Below are 18,452 nucleotides of genomic sequence, written 5' to 3'. Positions count from 1 at the left end.
GTACGGCCTTACTTTCGTAAAGTAATATTCCATAGGTCTTTTATCGCACCCAACTGGGAATGTGAAAAAACAGATAATAAAAATAACTATGAAAAACAAAAGAAGCACAAAAGTATTTTATGTTATTAATATTTTTTGTCAACTGTAAAATACATTCATAAGTAAGCTGCCCTTTACATGTGTCAAATTATAGCTAAAGGTAAAGTTCGCTAAACAAGAAGTTATAAAGAAATTTAACTGAAAATTTATTCTGCGTCGCTTAGAAGTTGTGGGATGAAGGATTTCTTTTCAAGTCCTACCAAAACGTGAATTTTTCAACCTTAAAATCACTTGCAAAACAAATCAAACAAACAAACAATCAAACAAAACAAAACAAAACAAAAAAACAATGTGCCTCAAAATACCCAAGGTAAGAGATTTTTTGCGGAAGAAAAAAATGGGGAATTCGCAAATAGAACCTTCAAAGTTGTGCAAGATATAAAGTACAAATTTGTGACTGCAAAATTTAAAATTGCTGAATTAAAGATTGCGAAATACCTTGAATAGCTATTGTTGTGCTTATATTCTATATATCTAATGTGAACTCTACGGTGGATTTATAGGGAAATTACAAACAAGCCGTAAATAAGGTAAAATGAGAAAGAATGCAAATGTATGTCGTCCTTGATTTTAAAATGTAAAATTTAAGTTTGCAGACACGACTTAAATTGGCAAACATAATCTTATATATTAATTCCCTTGCGTGACTAAAACTGTGAGTCCACGACACGGAAATCACGGGTTACTTTCTTATGACGTGGCTGTACGCTAAAATTTAACTAAAAAGATTAGGGATGTACTTCATAGAAATCGCACATAAGGTGTAAATATATAACCCGCTGCTAATAACGATATAAATATATATACCCTTATGCCAAAAAACTCTATGTTAGCATATATATATAGGTATCGCTACATATGAAACGGTATTAGATATTCACAAAGCATACGGACTGTTAAATGAAGCTCCCAGCATAAAACGGAAATTGTGTTTACGAAAAAGATGGCTGTTCTTTTTGAGTATTCTCTACTCTTTCATTCAAAATAAATCTTTAAAAAAACATTTGAAGAAGAGCATGGTTTTATAAATTAATCATAGCAAGGTTCTGTAAGGTTTTTTCATGTTTTATTTTCAGTTTCGATTATATTATTGTTGCCAGACATGTTTTATAGCTAGCATCATAAAAAGCCAACCACCACCAACAACTAGCTAGCTAGGAATATATATATATATATATATATATATATATATATATATATATATATATATATATATATATATATATATATATATATATATATATATATATATATATATATATATATATATATATATGTAGCCATGTTCTTTATACCTAGCTAAGTCTCCAGTTTATATTTAAGTGACTAGCTATTAGCTGCTGTAGCTAGCTAATGCTCGCTTTAAACTAAAGATTCCCAGTATATATATTCCCACAAAACACATCAAACGTTATTAACCCTGAAAATTTTAAACATTTTCCTGGGTTTTTTTTGGTTTGCGAAGTTCTTTTCCTCCAAATATTCTGAAAATAAAGTTCCGAAATTACTTATTTTTAAAATGTAAATTTAATTTGTTTCAAATTGTGGGCAAAAACCTTAATCAGCATGCTAAAAGAACTGACTTTTCTTAATTTAGAATTACTAAACACAACCATTTTCTTACATTTAGTGTAAACTTTTGTGCGTATGGCTTATATTTAATACACCAAAAGAGCTACTTTGTTGATTTCAATTTTATACTCTTTGTAAGCTATTTTTTTCTTCTTTTTGACATTTCTGTTTTACCACTCAATTTTTACATTTTATAAGTTATTTGGAACAGAATGGTATGAAATAGACCAAAATACCTGATCTTAGTTGTTTTTAATTTACAGGCTGTGTCTGTGAAACTTTAAGGGGAACATTTGGTGGAAGACAATGGCATGACATATACTGATAGAACTGATTTTTGTTGTGTTAGATGTTATATCTGAACCTTTTTGACATTTTATGTTAATTTTGCGAGGAAGGACCATATATATATATATATACACAGAAGAAGAATTTAATTTTACACCTTGCCAGCTTTGTTTTTCTATATTTTGTATAAATTCTTACTGGGGAGGACTCCGTGCAATATATCGAAATGACTGATCCTTCTCGATTTAAATTTGATGTGTTCTAAATCGTATATAGTTTTGGAAATTTTGTGTAAGATTTAATGGGTAAGGGCTAGATGCAATATGTCAAAAAAACTTTTTTTGTTGAATCAGAAGCACTCCCTACAACCATTCTTTTTTTTACAGTTTGTGAAGCTTTTGTGAGGAAAGAGTGTATGCAATATTATCGAAATAACTGATTTTTGTTGCAAACTGTTTTTCTTTGGCATTTTGGATTAAAATATTGTTTTAGAGGGCATATGCAGTAGATATATGTACTGAAATAGTTAAATTTTGCAAACTTTGATTTTGTCGTTACCTCTCATTTTTTACATTTTGATTAAACTTTTGTGGGAGACCGTCGGTATGTGAAGGACCAAAATAAGAGATTTTAGTATTTAGAATTTGTATTTTGTGTTGCAAAATTGGTGCAAAAATTGACATAAAATGAACTTATATACAGATTGATTGCTGTTGTTTAACATGACTCATTATGACTTATATATATATTTTATGAAAATTTGTGACAGAATACTATGTGAGATTTGAAATTTTGTTTACTTTATTGATGGTAAAACAGCATGCAAATTGCTAAAAGGACTTTATTAATTTTAGGTTTAAACACCGTTATTTTGTTGGCATTTTGTCTAAAGTTTGGTGAGGAGGGACTGTATGCAATATATCAAATAATGTTTTATTGCATTATAATTTGTCCTTGCAAATCCCTTTTTTTACACCTTAGATAAAAAATTCTGTCAGAGGCACAATTTATTGTTTATTTTTCACATTGTGTGTCAACCTTTGGCAGGGTTTGCAATAAACTAACTGATTTTAACATATACAATGAGAGAGATTTGTGTTTGACATTGATCAGCTTTTTTGTATATATGTGGCGTTTTAAGTGATTTAAATTTTATGGGTGAGATGTATGTTGAAATGCTTTTGGAAACTTCTTTCCGAATAATTTTCGCATTTGTCAGATGGTCAGAGCAAGTAATTTTAGTAGATTTAGATTTTAAATGTCACATAAATACTGCAGTTGTTGAAAACCTTTAATTTTTTTGGTCATTTATATAATAATGCAGATGTAAGATGCGCACTGCTGTATTGTTTGTTTTTTGATGGACATATATCTGCTACATAAATTAAATGGAATACAGTGGATTCTTCCACGGGAAACAGCTAGTTTCTGCATTATTTGCTTAAAAGTTAGCGCGAAATTTAAATTGGCGAAAATTAAATATGTAAAAAATATTCAGGAAAAAAATTTATCAATATACTTTTTATATACGTTAAGTATACTTGTAAGAAAGAACGACGTGCTGAAACGACTTTTACTCTAAGTTGAGTGCCTTATCATCAATCTTGTTCTTCACATTATAAAGATATTTGACTGTCAACAAACCATCTCTAGCGTCAGTATATCTCTCCTCTTGAAAGTTCTTTTCAACGTCTGTTATAATTTCATGTATGCGTTCCTTAACACGATGGAGAAGATCATCCAAATGTTGTTTATCTTCCGTCTCATCGACTTGAAAGTTCAACTCAAAGACATCATTCAACATGGCCATATCATTATGAATAGTACTGTCTTCAATGTCATAACCATTTATTTGCAATAAGTGTAAACCACGTTGAACAGGATCCGCCAACGTTTTATACGCTTCGTTCACTAAAGCAGACTGTGACGTGGAGTACTCCTGTTCAGTGTCACTAGTGTTCACAAATTTATCAGGATGCAACATAGCTTGCAGATCAATGTAGAAAGACTTCAACTTCTTCTCGTTTATGCGGTATGTCTCATTTGAATCAAGAAGTTTGAAATAGCTGAGTTTTTGAGACGTGCAATCTGCACATTGTATGGTGGAACACCCAGGGCAGAATAATTGACAATTGTGTCTAAACTTGCATTTCCAACAGTCTGTTTCACATGCCAAAGCCGAGGCGCTTCTTATTAGCGAAGATAGTGTACCGGTGACACCTTTACTTTGATAGATAGCGTTTTTTACGTCCCTTGAAATTGGACCAAGCAAGAATGTTCTGTTTCGTATCATTTTTTTCTCCTATAAGTAAAATCAATTAGAGAAAGCATTGCATTCACACAGAATCGAATGTACAGTATGGAAAACAAATTCGAGAAATGCAGGTAACGAAATAAATGAAATCGAACAATCGAAATTACGTTAATATTAAAAACAACTTTTCCTTTAAATTCATTCCATATAAATAAATACCACTTTATGGAAATTAATATTTATTTTTTTTGGATATCTACCTTTTTTATATATTTATTTCTTTATATATAAAAAAATATTAATACCAGTTGATTCAGTGCGGGATAAATTGGGCATTTTTTCCAGAGAAAAATAACACGTGGTCTGGGTTGATTTACGTTAGCAAGGATAGACTTGAGAAAAAATTGAGAAAACAGAACTCAAGAACGTCACTGAATGCGTTGTCACTAATATTCCATAAATACTTCAGAGTAATATCGATTTTATGTTTTTCTAGTTTTAGGAAGTAAATTCGCTTTTTAAATGCCCTAAAAACAAATTAACATAACTCTAGCTTGAATATACCAGCACTAAAAAATCACCGCTACAACCACGCAAGACACCACTAATTCACGCACATCAAAATGCATAAATGTTAAACAACTAATAATTTTTTTTTTACTTATCTAGTTTTCTATTTTGAAATACACATACATCGTGTGAGCTACAAAAATTAAATAAAAATAAAAAAACTATAACTGAACAAAACAAAACAGAATTAATTTTTAATCACGGAAATATAATATCTACATTTATTCATTCATTACACCACTCTTTCACTCATTCAACAACACCTCATTTCTTTAATACCAACAGCCAATAACATCTTTTTTTTGGTTATCTACTCTGCAGGATCAGCTTCGGGTGTAGATCCAGATTTGACTTCGTTTAACTGCATGGACTCAACGTCCCAGATATCTTTCGCGTATTCAGATATTGTGCGATCACTTGAAAACTTGCCAGCAGATGCAACGTTGTTTATACACATTTTTAACCATGCTCCACGATCCTAAAAGAAAACCGTAATTGTAAACCGGTATTGATATTCTCACATGATTAACAAAAGAAATTAGAGTGCACGTTTGCCTGCATTTAGGGTGTATAAATGGTCACACTAACTATAAATCTACCTACAATTTCTTCGCATAAATGAGAATTTAGTAAGGAAGACAAGGTTCACAAGCTCTGTCTTACACGTCTTTTGTGATTTTGTTAAGGTAAACTTGTTGTTGTGAAGGATAACTTACGTTGTAAACATCAGAGACAGCTTCCTGGCACGCAATGTAAGATTCGTAATCTTTTAATAGGAAAAATCTAAAGAGAACAAAATACATCAATTTTTTAGGAAATGAACATCTATAATACAAAAACTAAAACTAAAATTCGAATCCTGGTAAAGTTCATTACAAAGTATTACAGAAAAATCAAACTAAAAAATAGTTCAGAATGCTACAGCATTGTTTTAACAACAAGCATAATAAAATTAAAACTGGCTAAAGAATCCTTTACTTCTAAAACGGTAAAGTAGATTGACTGTAATTAAATGATCCAAGGAGCGACTAAAAAAAATTTCTGTCTAAGAACATACCTATCTCTATCCAGTAACTCATCAACAAGATGTTGGAAGGTTCCAGTAGGAGCAAAAAAATCTCCTTTTATTTGATCAATACATCGCTTTAGTTCAGAGTTGCTTTCATAATAAACTCTAGGATTGTATCTAAAGTGAAAGTACAAAAAGAATTAAAATTCCAGTCGAAACAAAATACGAAAACAAAAGTAAATTTCTGAAAATGATCACACACACCAGAAAATGATCACACACACCAGAAAATGATCACACACACTAGAAAATGATCACACACACTAGAAAATGATCACACACACTAGTAAATTATTATCACACATTGAAAATTATCACACACTGAAAATTATCACACACTGAAAATTATCACACATTGAAAATTATCACACATTGAAAATTATCACACACTGAAAATTATCACACACTGAAAATTATCACACACAAAAATGTCACGCAGAAAGAATGTTGCGCAAAGTCACACAAATTACGACACATTGAAAATCAAATAGTAAACACGTCATTAGCTTACAAAGCAAGCCTCGTTACAAAAATATCTCTGAGCGCATCTCTTTAACAGAAAGTCACAAAGGGAGTACTTCCACTTAAGGAAAAGACAAAATACGGATCGTTCGACCAAATGCAAGTAACATTTCGGCTAATCTTCACTGAAAGAAGATCTGGAAATATTCTCTTTAACGGAGAGTCAGACTACGGACTTCCTGAGAAGTAATGTTTCGAATATTTAAACATGTTTACCCAAGTGCTCTTTCTCTTTCTACTTCATCAACAGTCATACCAAAGATAAAAATATTATCAGGACCCATCTCTTCTCTCATTTCAACATTTGCACCGTCCAGAGTACCAATAGTTAAAGCCCCATTTAGCTGAAAGAAACGAGAGTGAATGAGACGTAGCGAAGCAGCATGGATAGGTTTTTGTGTTAAGAAAATTTTGATGATGTCATAACATCACCGTATTAATACGAACAAAAGCGCATGTCCACATCCCAGAGTGCACATCATTGATTAGATGAAAAAGTCATAATTGAATATGTAAACACATTATTTATGTTTATATGTCACGACTTACCATAAATTTCATGTTGCCAGTACCTGAAGCCTCCGTACCAGCAGTTGAAATCTATACGAACAGTAAAAACAAAATGGTTTAGATACTTTTATTCAAGCATGTTCGTAGTTATGGCATAGGAAGTTGATAAAATTTACCTGTTCAGACAAATCTGTAGCTGGAATGACTGTTAGTGCAGTAAAGGTTTAACAAGTTATAATAAGAAGGAAAATATAGTAAACGACACACTAAGATTTTTTGTATACACAAAAAAGGTCGAGAGTTTCCTGTGACATGCTTGACATAAAGATAAATAGTTGGACGTCCGCCTTGTAACAAACAAAATGAATCAATGCATTTTTTTTTTTATGAAAAAGGATACTCTTCTCAGCCATTGAAACTCTGTAATTTTCTAAAAACAGAACTTTCAACTTGTCGCCAATATCTGCATCATTGTTGACAACTAAAAAAATAATGACATCAAGAGAAATTTGAATGGAAATATACGTTCCATCTTCATGACAACAGTTGTTCACGTAGGCTCATACCTTTAGCAACAGCGAGAATAAGTTTGATGATCAGCTTCGCAATATAATATCCAGGAGCAGCCTACAACAACAAAACATTTCGTAGAAAAATACATTTATTTTAACTTCTGGATTTTTTAAATTAAATTGAACCTACTTTTCCACCAATCATAACAGTTCTTGGGACAAATTTCTTGGATGGGTGCGCTTTCAAACCTTTAAGAGAAAAGGAAACAAGAGTACAAACAAAAAGGAAATATGTAATTTAACAGGGAAGAGAAAGATTTTAAAAGCTCACATACGATTATACATGGTGATAATATTCAGCACGTTTAACAATTGTCGTTTATATTCGTGAATACGTTTCACATGCACATCAAAGATCGAGTTGACGTTGAGGTCAAGACCATAATCCTTTTTAACCATTGCAGCAAAAGCAATCTTGTTTTCCTGGAAGAATTAAATTGAATGTTTGTTTTTAAAAATCATCTATTTTTTAAAAGATGGCAAAATCCATGGTATAGCAATGCTGACAAGCTAGGGAAGTTCTTCCTACATACTTGTTTTACTCTGTCAAAGTCTTTCATTAGAGCAATATTCTCACTCTTCTCTCTCAATCCTTCTAACAGAGACAATTTTGTAATCCATCCATCTCCAATTTGTTCATTGATAACATCAGAAAGACCAGGATTGCACAGCAGAAGCCAACGTCTTGGTGTTATGCCATTTGTTTTGTTTTGAAACCTGTCTGGATACATTTCATAGAAATCTTTAAATCTAAAATAAAGTTAAAAAAAAGTTTATAAGAATGTAATACTAAGCCCATCTAAACGAAAATTTACTACTGGATTTTGTGGAACCCAAGAAAGTAATATGTTATATTAAGTTAATATGATTTCTATGAAGCAATAATCTATGTTTTATTTAAAAGAAGGTATGCTAGTTAAACAAGTATTCAAAGAGTCACCCTTTAATTACTTTTTCCCTCTCTAAGTCTGAATACTAAAATTATTAAACTGCACAAAGGCAGCTTGATTTTCACTTAAAAACAAAACAAATCAGAACAAAAAAATAATTAAATCTGATTGGCTATCTGTTATGTATTCTTCTTTGATTGTTTAAATTTTTTAGTCCCCACTCGCAAAAAAAGTTGAAATGATGTAAATTTCATTTTGGATCGAAACGAATAAGTATGTCAACCGATCAGATTCAAGAAATCACAATTGAACATGCCGATCTGCTCCAATTCATTGTTAAGTGAATAACCACCTTTGCTTTTTAAAAATTTCTTGTAAAAAAACAAAGCCTTTTTGGTTTTTCTTTCTGAAAAAGCGAACTTGCATAAACTTCCTGTTTTGCAGATCAAAAAAATAAAAAATACAACGGTCATTACACTGATGTCTTTAAGATATCTGAATGCAAAGCAGCTACTCCATTAATAGCATGAGAACCAACAATAGCTAAATGTGCCATGTTTATACGACGAGTTGGATTCTCTTCGATAATTGACATGCGTCTTAACCGATCAACGTCATCTGGATATTGCTTTTTCACTTGCTGTTAAAATAATGTAAAATGAATTAAATAAATAAAATAAATAAAAATAAAATAAATAAATAAATATTTGTACATGGGGTTTACAGGATATGGAATTTTTTTATTTAAAATTACGAATTTTTTTCAACTTCCCAGGAACTGCACATTATGCTTTTCTGTTCTATTTTCATACTTATGCGAGTTCTGATCTGAAAAAGACAAAAAACATCTAACTACCCAAGAATTTATAAATAATTGCGAGACTTTTCGCAGATTGTGTAGATTAACACCTACATAATTCTTTATGGTAATCAGAATTATTTCGTTGCTGCTGGTTCAGACAGAAAAGTTCTCTCACCTCTAAGAAAATGTGGTTAATAGCATATATTATAACCATGTGCCTTGGCAAAACTTTTTCAATCAACTCAACAGGCCATCTTTCCAAAGCTTCTGGCAATACAGTGTGGTTTGTGTATGCACAAGTCCTCACACATAAATCCCACGCCTGTATGTAAAAATTATAAAATTGTTAATACTTGTTACAAACAAGTCATGCATACAAAATAAATAATTCTTTTATACCTTGTCCCAGGGTATTTTTTCAATATCAACCAATATCCTCATAAGTTCTGGAACTGCGAAAGCTGGGTGAGTGTCATTTAGCTGGATGGCTACCTAATAAAAATATAAAGGTGTATAATGCTAACTGTAAAAGAATTTCATATATTATCAATGATTAATAAATTTACATATTTTTTTCTCTTAAGTATAAACATTGATTCTGTTTACTAAGTATTATACTTGTCCTTCGCAGTGCAAAAATTTTTTTTTCAAGAGCCAATCTGCAAAAATTTCAGAATTGCAATAATTCTACATACTTTCTCCGGCAAGCTGTCAAACGATTCACGAACTGGACGTTGTGCTCCAAACTCAGCTTGCTTGTACCGTCGGATGATATCTTGGACAGTAGCAGATACCATTAAATATTCTTGCTTTAAGCGAAGTTCTTTTCCTTCAAAAAACTAAACAAAGAATTTTGTTTTTACAGTGAAAATAACTCATAAAAATTGGGTAAAAAAATAAATCTTACATTGTCGTTAGGGTACAAAACCCTAGTGATGTTCTCCGCCTGGTTTCGATCAAGAACTGCAGTAATATAATCTCCCTTTTGAACTAAATAAAAATCCATAAAAAATCAACAAATGATGGGTTTTGGGAAGCATATGTTTAGTTTTCCTTTTAAAAATAATTACTTTTTTTATGTTTATCTTATTAGGAAGAAAAATGTTTATAATCCAAAGAAAATCCTTTTTGTAGTGTGGACAGCAGGGAAAGTGCAAAAATTCTTATCACAAATCTGGTGCACTATCCTGTATCTGAATTTCTTGTATAGTTCAGAACTTTTTGTTTTCCAATAGCGGTCAATTTTAAGTAAATTTGGTACATTTCAGTGTCAAGAAATTTCTGTGAATTTATTTAATCTAAAAATTTTATGAAATGCATGTATTAAAAAATCTATTTTTTCGCACTATGATTTTTTAAATCTAATAAAAACGAAAATTTTAGTGTTTAAAAAACTTGAACAAAGAAATTAAAAGTCTAAAGACTATGAACAATAGGACCAACCTGGCCATTTAAAGTTAAATTATGAAAAGGCTTTATTAAAAGAAAATAAACTGGTATTCTATAAACTTGAGGTGCAAATATATAGTTACAAAATACTTGTTGGAATTTGACTTACAATAATCTAAATCGAATCCCTTTGGTGATTTTGCAGACCAGAATCTCATTGTGTTGCATACTGAATTTTTACCATACCCTGGCACAGGAATATCATAAGCAACAGCATAAACAACTTGAGCATCAAACCAGGTGTAATTAAATCCTTCAGCGTCACACATTGTTTTACCATAAAAATGGACAGGAAGAGAGTACTCTGGTCTGGCATGCTCCCATGGATTTCCAAATCTTAACCATTCATCAGGCATCTCAACCTAATATACAGAAAAAAACATTTACTTCTCTAGAAACAAATAAAGCTAGGGTAATAATGATGAATAGAAGATTCTTTAGGGTTTACATATATAGGGTATAGAAGTTTAAACAATGTTTGATTATACACACCTGCTCGCCATGTTGAATTTTTTGTTTGAACAATCCATAATCATAACGCAAGCCATACCCGTAACCTGGTATACCAAGTGTAGCCATTGAATCCATAAAACATGCTGCTAAACGTCCCAATCCACCGTTTCCTAATCCTGCATCTTCTTCTTGTACTTGCAGCTCCTCTAACTCGAGTCCTAACTAAAATTGTAGAAATTATTGTTTAAAAATTAACAGATATTCAATTTTAGCAATGATATGTTTGTGTTACCTTACAGATGATTTTTTGTTTATGGAAAATTAACACTTTGTTTGTAGAACCTGCACTAGATGTAAAGCAAATTTTTGGCAGGTTTTCTCAAATTTACAAATAAAAGAACTGGAGTAAAGGCCTTTTGTAGATCAAACCAGGCAGGATCTACCTTTTTCAAACTATTGATGGCAGAGGCAATAATTTTGACGTATTATGTTTCTTGGAACTTTGATAGTCATAGAAGAGTAGGTTCATCAGCAAATTTAAAAAAATTTGCAGACTTTTCATGAATTTTAAAGACATATTAAAGGGGCTACAAAACAGCTCAAGTAAAATATCTTTCATTGATGTTGCTTTCCATTGTCTCACATTCTGAATAACATTGTATAACAACAAGATCAGTCGGAAGGTCAAAACCACTTTATTGCAACAATATTAACAAGCTTTTGATAAATGATTACTTTTTTATGATTTGAAAGCAAATTTTTAAGCTAAGGTCTGCAAAATAAAATACATAACAGTAAAATCAAAAGTTTGTTTTGACAAGGAAGCAAGACCATATTTATTAAAAACGTTATACTAAATAGCCTTCAGAAAGTAATTAATACCTGTAAAAAGATTTTAAAGTGATTTTGTTGCCTCAACTGGTAATTATCGTTTGTTTTTGTGCAGAACTAAGAAAATTTGCACAAAACTTGACTTTAAAGCAAGGTAAGAGTTTATACAATATAAATTGTGGATATAAAATATTTGTAAAGCACTTGTCATTTTTAGTTATATTTGAGTGTCAAATACGATATCCAGGATGATCTAAGATGTTGTTTTGTCCTCATTGCTCATGAACTTTCCTCCAATTATGAGCTAGACTTTCATGTAGGTCAGTAAAGTCAAAAATCAACAGCTTGTTTTGCAGCCCTTTTAATTAAATTTGTGGCCTTCAAGGATAATGTTAAAAATAGTTTTACGAAGCAGTTGTATACAGCTGATTTAAAAATAAAAGGGTAAATGTAGTTGATTATAAGCCAGTACTTAGAAAACACCAATTTAATCCAATCTTACAGGAAAAACACGAAGAAGTGACAAAGAATTTTTAAAAACCTTCTTTCTAGGATTGTTCAATAGGGTTTGTTTTTTAGGACGGTGTTCTAATATGGCTTATATGTGTTATAATTTTCAAGGTTGCATAAAGCCGAGAGGACTAGGGTTCCAATAAATAAGCATACGTCACATCATGCAGAAAGTCCGTAAGCTCAGCAGCTCACCTTCTAAAAGTTTTGTTTACTTACTGTTTGCATTGTTTATTGATAAGATGTCTTGTAATAATGACGAAGATTATAACTTAAAAAGCTTAGAAGTGGATAATTCTCTTCATGAAAAAGACTTTACAAAGCTACAGCCATACAACTTCGAACCTCTTGTGTCTCACGATGAAGAAATTAAAAACCATGTAGAAAGGTGTTTTTGACTGACGCAAAGCCATGTTCAAAATAAAAAATATATTTAATCGCTTTTTTACATTCTTTTCGTGAAAAAACTTATCATTTGCTTCAGTAAAATATCTTTCTTACTTTAAAAGTCAATTTATTTTTATTTCACAGTTCAGCAATCTTTCCTCCGCACATGCTTTTTTGCACACAAATGCAAAAAAATGATGGAGAACCATTGAAATGCGTGATTGAAAGATCGAATAATGTTCGGGTCGTGATAAGTTGGTAAAATGGGGGTATGAATATTGTATAAATAAAAATTACTCTATCATTATTGTAGGCCAAGCATTACAGAAACTACTGATTTTCAAGTGCTTGTTTTAACAAAGCTGTTTTAGAAACTGCGTTATCTGCATTGTATGCAGCCTAAACAGTAACAAAGATTGAAAGTAGCTGCAATGAAATGATGTTAAGAAAATGAGCACATTTACCTCCTGAATAAATCCGACAGGCCCTTCCATCAAAAAAGCTTTCTTTATGAAAAACAAAGAATAGAAACTGACAAGTGCTACGAAAAAAACGTAATTTTTTTATCAGTGTTTTGGAAATTGGTATAATGTTCTGCTAATTAATATAAAAATGTACAAAACATTATTTGGTTGTGCTGTGTGGATGCAAACTATAATCGGTAACAAATAATGAAATAAGAAGAAACAAGAATCTTCGACTGCGTTGACTAGCTGAAATTGCATTTTTACAAATTGGCAATATTTTATGAAACTTTTTTCTTGCAGTTCTCTTTTAAAAGAACATCTGTGAAGTGCAACGAACAAATATAAAAACTTTAATCATTAGGCAGGCTTTTTCAGGAATGTTTGAGTAGGTGTACGATGATTCGCACATGTAAATCAAGTAACGCGTGCAATGTAAAATGCACGTGATGTTACACGCGCCATACTATGGAATGCCATGACGATAAGGGCTCCAAGGTTAATTTATGGTTTATTTTGTGGTAGAATAGTGGGGGACGTTTTAAATTGTGAACCCCAAACACTATGATCGAGCGTCTACTGGTCGACTCTCTCAATCTTAATTCCTTTTCTAAATATCCGAAATATTATGCATAACTATCCTGTCACTTTTATATTTATTGATTATTTTTCAGTTCATAACAAGCAAATAGGCAAAAATATGCTTTGTTTTCGAATTAAAAAAAACCTTTATCCATGTGGCTTATATAAAACTTTAAAATTCATTCAGAAAGTGCAGCTACATTTAACTAAAATTTATACAGAAAAAAGAATTATACGGCACCTGCTATGGTTTCCGATTGTTTTGTCAAATAAAGAAATTATCTACAATTAAATCCATGATAAAATGTCTATTCCGCCTGTAAGTGCATATTTGCAGACTTGCTTCATCCGTGCTCCGTCGGCGTTCACCTCCACATTAGTTAAGACCCGAATGGCTGGATTTCTTCTGTAAGACCTGGTTACCCACGGCGAAGGAGCAAGGCAAAAGAGATTTATGTCTACGTAATTCTTTTAATTAAGTCGGTGAATTAGCTAGGATGGTCAGGTTGGCTATGAATAGGCTTTCTGGTGGATTAAAAGTACCAGGACTATTCAATAATTCTGACATCTAAAAGTGTCCGACCAGTCTGACGAGTCTCCAAAAAGTTTTTCAAGGGCTGCCATCACAAGCTACAAAATGGATTTTATAGGTAATCTACCTATAAAATCCAATTTTGAAAACTTAATATTTACTTTTCAGGCATGCGATTAATCACACGCCTGAAATGATTTAGGTGTGTGCCAAGGTGTGCGCGTGCGATGGCAGGCCTTTCCTGAAAAAGCCTGCTAGGTAGATCTGCACGACGTATTTTTTTTAGCTATGTTTGTTTAGGTTCTTTCTTTTTTAAAGAAGGGATTCCGTGAAAACTAACTTGTTTACACTTCTCTGATTGATTGGTACATCCAAACGCAGATCAACTAACCATTTTTTAAAGATTTAAAGGTAAAGTACATACAAAAATTAGCGACTTAAATGTAAACTATAAAGTTTAACATGAATGTTCTTTGCGCTCGCTCAAACTTTCTGCACGATGTGACGTTATTATTTATAATCGGGTCCAGTCCTAAATGAAATCTTGCCTGTCTATTTTAATGAGAAAAAAATTGAATATGCAAAGGCTAATACAACAATTTTAAATAAGGAAAACAAGTAAAGTAAGTTTTTTTATTTCTTATGCTTTTCCGATTACGTATAAAACAAAAATGAAAAAAGTGATTTTTACTGGAGTTCCCTTTTAAGTTTGAGGCTCAGAGCACAAATTCACTTGCAGAAGATCAACCACAATTTTTAATTAGGTGTTTGCTTAAATATGCTCAAACATTACATTGCAAAAAAAAAAAGAATTTATTTAACTCCTTTTTTAAATTAAATCATTCCCTGAAAAATTTTAACTTTTATTTTAATAAGATAAAACTTTCATTTTGGATGTTTAAATATGTTGGAAGACAGACGGAAGACAGCTATATATTAGTAAAGATATTATCTTAAATAATGTGCAATAAGAGCATCATACATGTTAGTTCAAGTACGATAAATTACCATGAGCAAAGAAAAATGCAAGTAGCCATTGCTCCCTTTTTAGAAAAAAGCTGTTGTATAGTGTGCTAGGAATCCCTATGACTGGGAAGTTATGCTCAATTTATTTTTGCAATTTACTTTTTGTTGGCATTAATATTTAATAACATCATTTTATCACATCTAATGTTGAAGATCTTATTACATGTTGAAAAGATTTACAAAGAGCCATATGGTTTTAAAGTAAATAATTTCAAAAGTTTAAAGAGAATCATAATATATAATTATTTTCTCCAAAAACTGAACTTTATTATATAAAAAACTTTCAAGGAATATATTAATATTAAAAATATTTAATTTTTTGTTAAAGCACGAAACTGCAACTTGTAAAAGTTAATAAAATATATTAAAAATCCAATCACCACTTTAATATGGACATTATCACTTATTTAAATTTATCAAAATCATTTTCTAATACTCATTACAGCCACAAACTAATTACACAATAAACCTATGTGAAAAAGTGCAAGTTAGTTCCTCTTTCTAAAGAAATTTGATACATGTTATAGCAGTAAACTTATAAAAAACAGAACTAAAAAAATTTCAATTTTAACTTGATTTTACAATCAAAACAAAAAAAACATAGAACAAATGGAAAATCAACAGCTTTTCTGGAATTTTGAACAATGATTCTTTGTGATGATTCATTTTGTGTAATTCTATGTGGAATTCTATCATTACACAAAGGCAACCAGAAGTGATATTTGCACCCGTTATAGATACACTAGATACCATTATTTGTGCATTTTTTAGAACAAAGTAGTTGTTTAGCTGCCATTTTAAACAAAGTGCAGCTTTTAATGCATTTTCACCAAAATTCTAAAGTTGTCAAACCTAGTTCTAGATGAACTTAATTGTCTTAAGACAAATTCAACAGGCTTTAGGATGAGGTTAGATGTTTGTTATTTACAGTTCATAATAGAAATAATAATAATCCAAGCACATTATTAGGTAAAAAAACCTGAAGATTCTTTTTACCTGATACATTGCTTCATCACATTCATTGTGAATGCCCAGATTTATCATCATATTTGTCAAGCTTCGTCCCAGGTAATATTCCAAAGATAAGTAATATACTCTCTAAAGTGTTAAAATAAAAAGATGTTATACTAAACAGATTGGAAATAAATATCGTAGTCTCAACAAAAATATCCTTTAAATAAATTATAGCTCATGTCTAGTCACTCCTCATAAAAGCTTTTATTTGTTGTGCTGCACTTGCATTTAGGCAGTGCAGCATAAAGGTAAAAGAAAGAATGTTGATCTAATCAAATGTTGTATTTTTCTTTTAGGCCAATTTGGATGCAAGGTTCTTCCGCATGCATATAGCTCAGATAATCTAATTATTGGAAAAAAACTTTAAAGGGTTAAAAGTTCTCCTTCTAAAAGACATGATTAGTTGCTTGTCAATTTAAACATCTGTTTTTGCAACCTAGACTAATGTCAAATTTCGTCTTTTAATGACCATTGATTGGCCATCATTTTAATAGGTGCTGCAAGGTATTACACACACTTTTTAAGCCTTGCAAAAGAATATTATTAAAGTCACACACCATTTTCCCCTATTTTTGCAACTTCCTCCTTCATCCAAGATCTTTACAATTTTTTTCTGATCTACCTAAATTCCACCTTTCCTCCCAGATCTTTTTTCATAATAAGTATTAATGTTAGACCCGGGATAACCTTTGATCTCAACCCACGAAAAACCCAATCCGTAACCAAACCAATGTTTTTAAATAATCGTACAATGTCAACACCACTTTGCAATAATCCTTACACAGTAAAATGGTGATTTAAGTGTGAGGAAATGCATTTCTTAACATTCCAGACAGCCAAATTTTAAATGTTTTTCCCTACACCACCAACCCAGGTGTTGGTTGTAAATTTTATTACAACAGCTGGGGAATGAAATTGTAATGCACCCTTTCTAGTCCACGTGTCAACTAAGCAGGCAGGTAAATAATAGATATATCATATCAGCAATTTTTTCAGACGTAAAAACATTTGAATTAGATTGGCTGTTATGCCATACTTTTTGATTTACTTAGCTACAGAAAAGGTTATTAATGGGTTAAAATGAAAACATACATCTGATGAATGTGTTCTGTGACAACTAAAGTGTTTGTTCAAACCTGTTTTTCTAATAGATAAGATATTCTGCAGACCTACCTTGGGATCCTTTTGGTAATATTGTTGCTGAGTCCTAATCCAACGGCTGCAAAGTTTATCCCTAACTGTGTGCACAAGAGCTTCGTAATAATCATAGTTTGTAGCAACATTTCTGTCCTTTACAACAGTGTAATGAAGATGTCTGTTAAAGGCCTCCTTAATATGCTTGACATTTTCCAAAACTGGAATTCGACCAACAGAGATTTGTCTGCGCTTTTCTTTGTCAGTTAGTGGTCTTTCGCCCATGGTTGTTTATTAAAAACACTGAAAATAAAACAACTTTATAGGCAGTTCCCAGCTGAAAAAAAATTTAAGATCACGCTTTTATATAGATAGATATATTTGACATGGCTAGTAGCAAGGCTAGCAAGTTTAAAAAATATCTGTTTATTTACCTGGACCTGAGCTCCCTGCAAATGCACAACAGCAATGCGTGCCTGATATCAGTGATCAAAAATTAAAGATGGCGTTTGTTTTTATAAACAAACCAGAAAGCCCCGCGGCTCAGCCAACTGCCCTTTAAAAACGTGACGTCGTTTACCAACAAGGGTCAAGGCTGGACACCCCAGAAGCTCTTTGGAGATAAACCTCGAAAATATTCAGGTTTATCTCAAAAAGCTCTAGGAACAAAAATGCAGGCTGGACGTAAAGCTGAATAATATCTGCCTTTTTCTCTTGACCCTTTTGTCCATTTTCTAATAAATGCTACACTTACATACTTTTGGCACCGTAACTTATGGTCATAACTCTCGCATTTGGGCAGGAAACCTAGGTTCGATTTCCATTAGCGGCGATTCAATATGGACGAGTGAATGTTACCATAACCCCGGGTTAACAAAAGCCATGTGAGGTGTGGTATATACTGTGTGGACTGTTGGATGTT

General features: G+C 31.6%; 2 protein-coding genes across 3 annotated transcripts; both read right to left on the bottom strand.

The window, feature by feature from the left end:
* Positions 1-3,286: 3,286 nt before the first annotated feature.
* LOC130656410 (iron-sulfur cluster co-chaperone protein HscB-like) lies at positions 3,287-4,398 on the bottom strand. The gene has a single exon (XM_057459256.1). The coding sequence runs from the start codon at positions 4,250-4,252 to the stop codon at positions 3,533-3,535; it is 720 nt and encodes a 239-aa protein (XP_057315239.1). The 5' UTR covers positions 4,253-4,398; the 3' UTR covers positions 3,287-3,532.
* A 449-nt stretch (positions 4,399-4,847) lies between these two features.
* LOC130656409 (glycogen phosphorylase-like) lies at positions 4,848-18,079 on the bottom strand. Of its 2 annotated transcripts, none has more exons than XM_057459254.1 (21): positions 17,965-18,079; positions 17,570-17,833; positions 16,379-16,480; positions 11,090-11,272; positions 10,707-10,959; positions 10,056-10,138; positions 9,844-9,987; positions 9,548-9,640; positions 9,324-9,470; positions 8,823-8,986; positions 7,990-8,206; positions 7,732-7,879; positions 7,587-7,645; positions 7,451-7,511; positions 7,285-7,365; positions 7,061-7,089; positions 6,924-6,974; positions 6,591-6,718; positions 5,841-5,969; positions 5,500-5,566; positions 4,848-5,261 (listed from the first exon to the last, which is right to left on the bottom strand). In XM_057459254.1, exons 2-21 carry the CDS (start codon positions 17,813-17,815, stop codon positions 5,094-5,096), a joined length of 2,553 nt encoding a protein of 850 aa, XP_057315237.1. In that variant the 5' UTR covers positions 17,816-17,833; positions 17,965-18,079; the 3' UTR covers positions 4,848-5,093. The 2 variants fall into 2 exon arrangements, with proteins under 2 accessions (XP_057315237.1, XP_057315238.1); XM_057459255.1 differs by having other exon boundaries at positions 17,570-17,848; positions 17,965-18,072.
* Positions 18,080-18,452: the final 373 nt, after the last annotated feature.

Source organism: Hydractinia symbiolongicarpus, chromosome 9, assembly GCF_029227915.1.
Source record: "Hydractinia symbiolongicarpus strain clone_291-10 chromosome 9, HSymV2.1, whole genome shotgun sequence".
Taxonomy (NCBI): Eukaryota; Metazoa; Cnidaria; class Hydrozoa; order Anthoathecata; family Hydractiniidae; genus Hydractinia; species Hydractinia symbiolongicarpus.
Note: the sequence above shows the minus strand (reverse complement) of the source record. Positions and strands in the feature narration are given on the sequence as shown.

Coding starts and splice junctions, on each gene's coding strand:
- LOC130656410 (XM_057459256.1), bottom strand. CDS start 4,252: ATGATACGAAACAGAACATTCTTGCTTGGTCCAATTTCAAGGGACGTA.
- LOC130656409 (XM_057459254.1), bottom strand. CDS start 17,815: ATGGGCGAAAGACCACTAACTGACAAAGAAAAGCGCAGACAAATCTCT. Junction 11,273..16,378: donor GTGATGAAGCAATGTATCAG/GTAAAAAGAATC, acceptor CTACAATTTTAG/TTAGGACTCGAGTTAGAGGA. Junction 5,262..5,499: donor CTGTCTCTGATGTTTACAAC/GTAAGTTATCCT, acceptor GTTTTCTTTTAG/GATCGTGGAGCATGGTTAAA.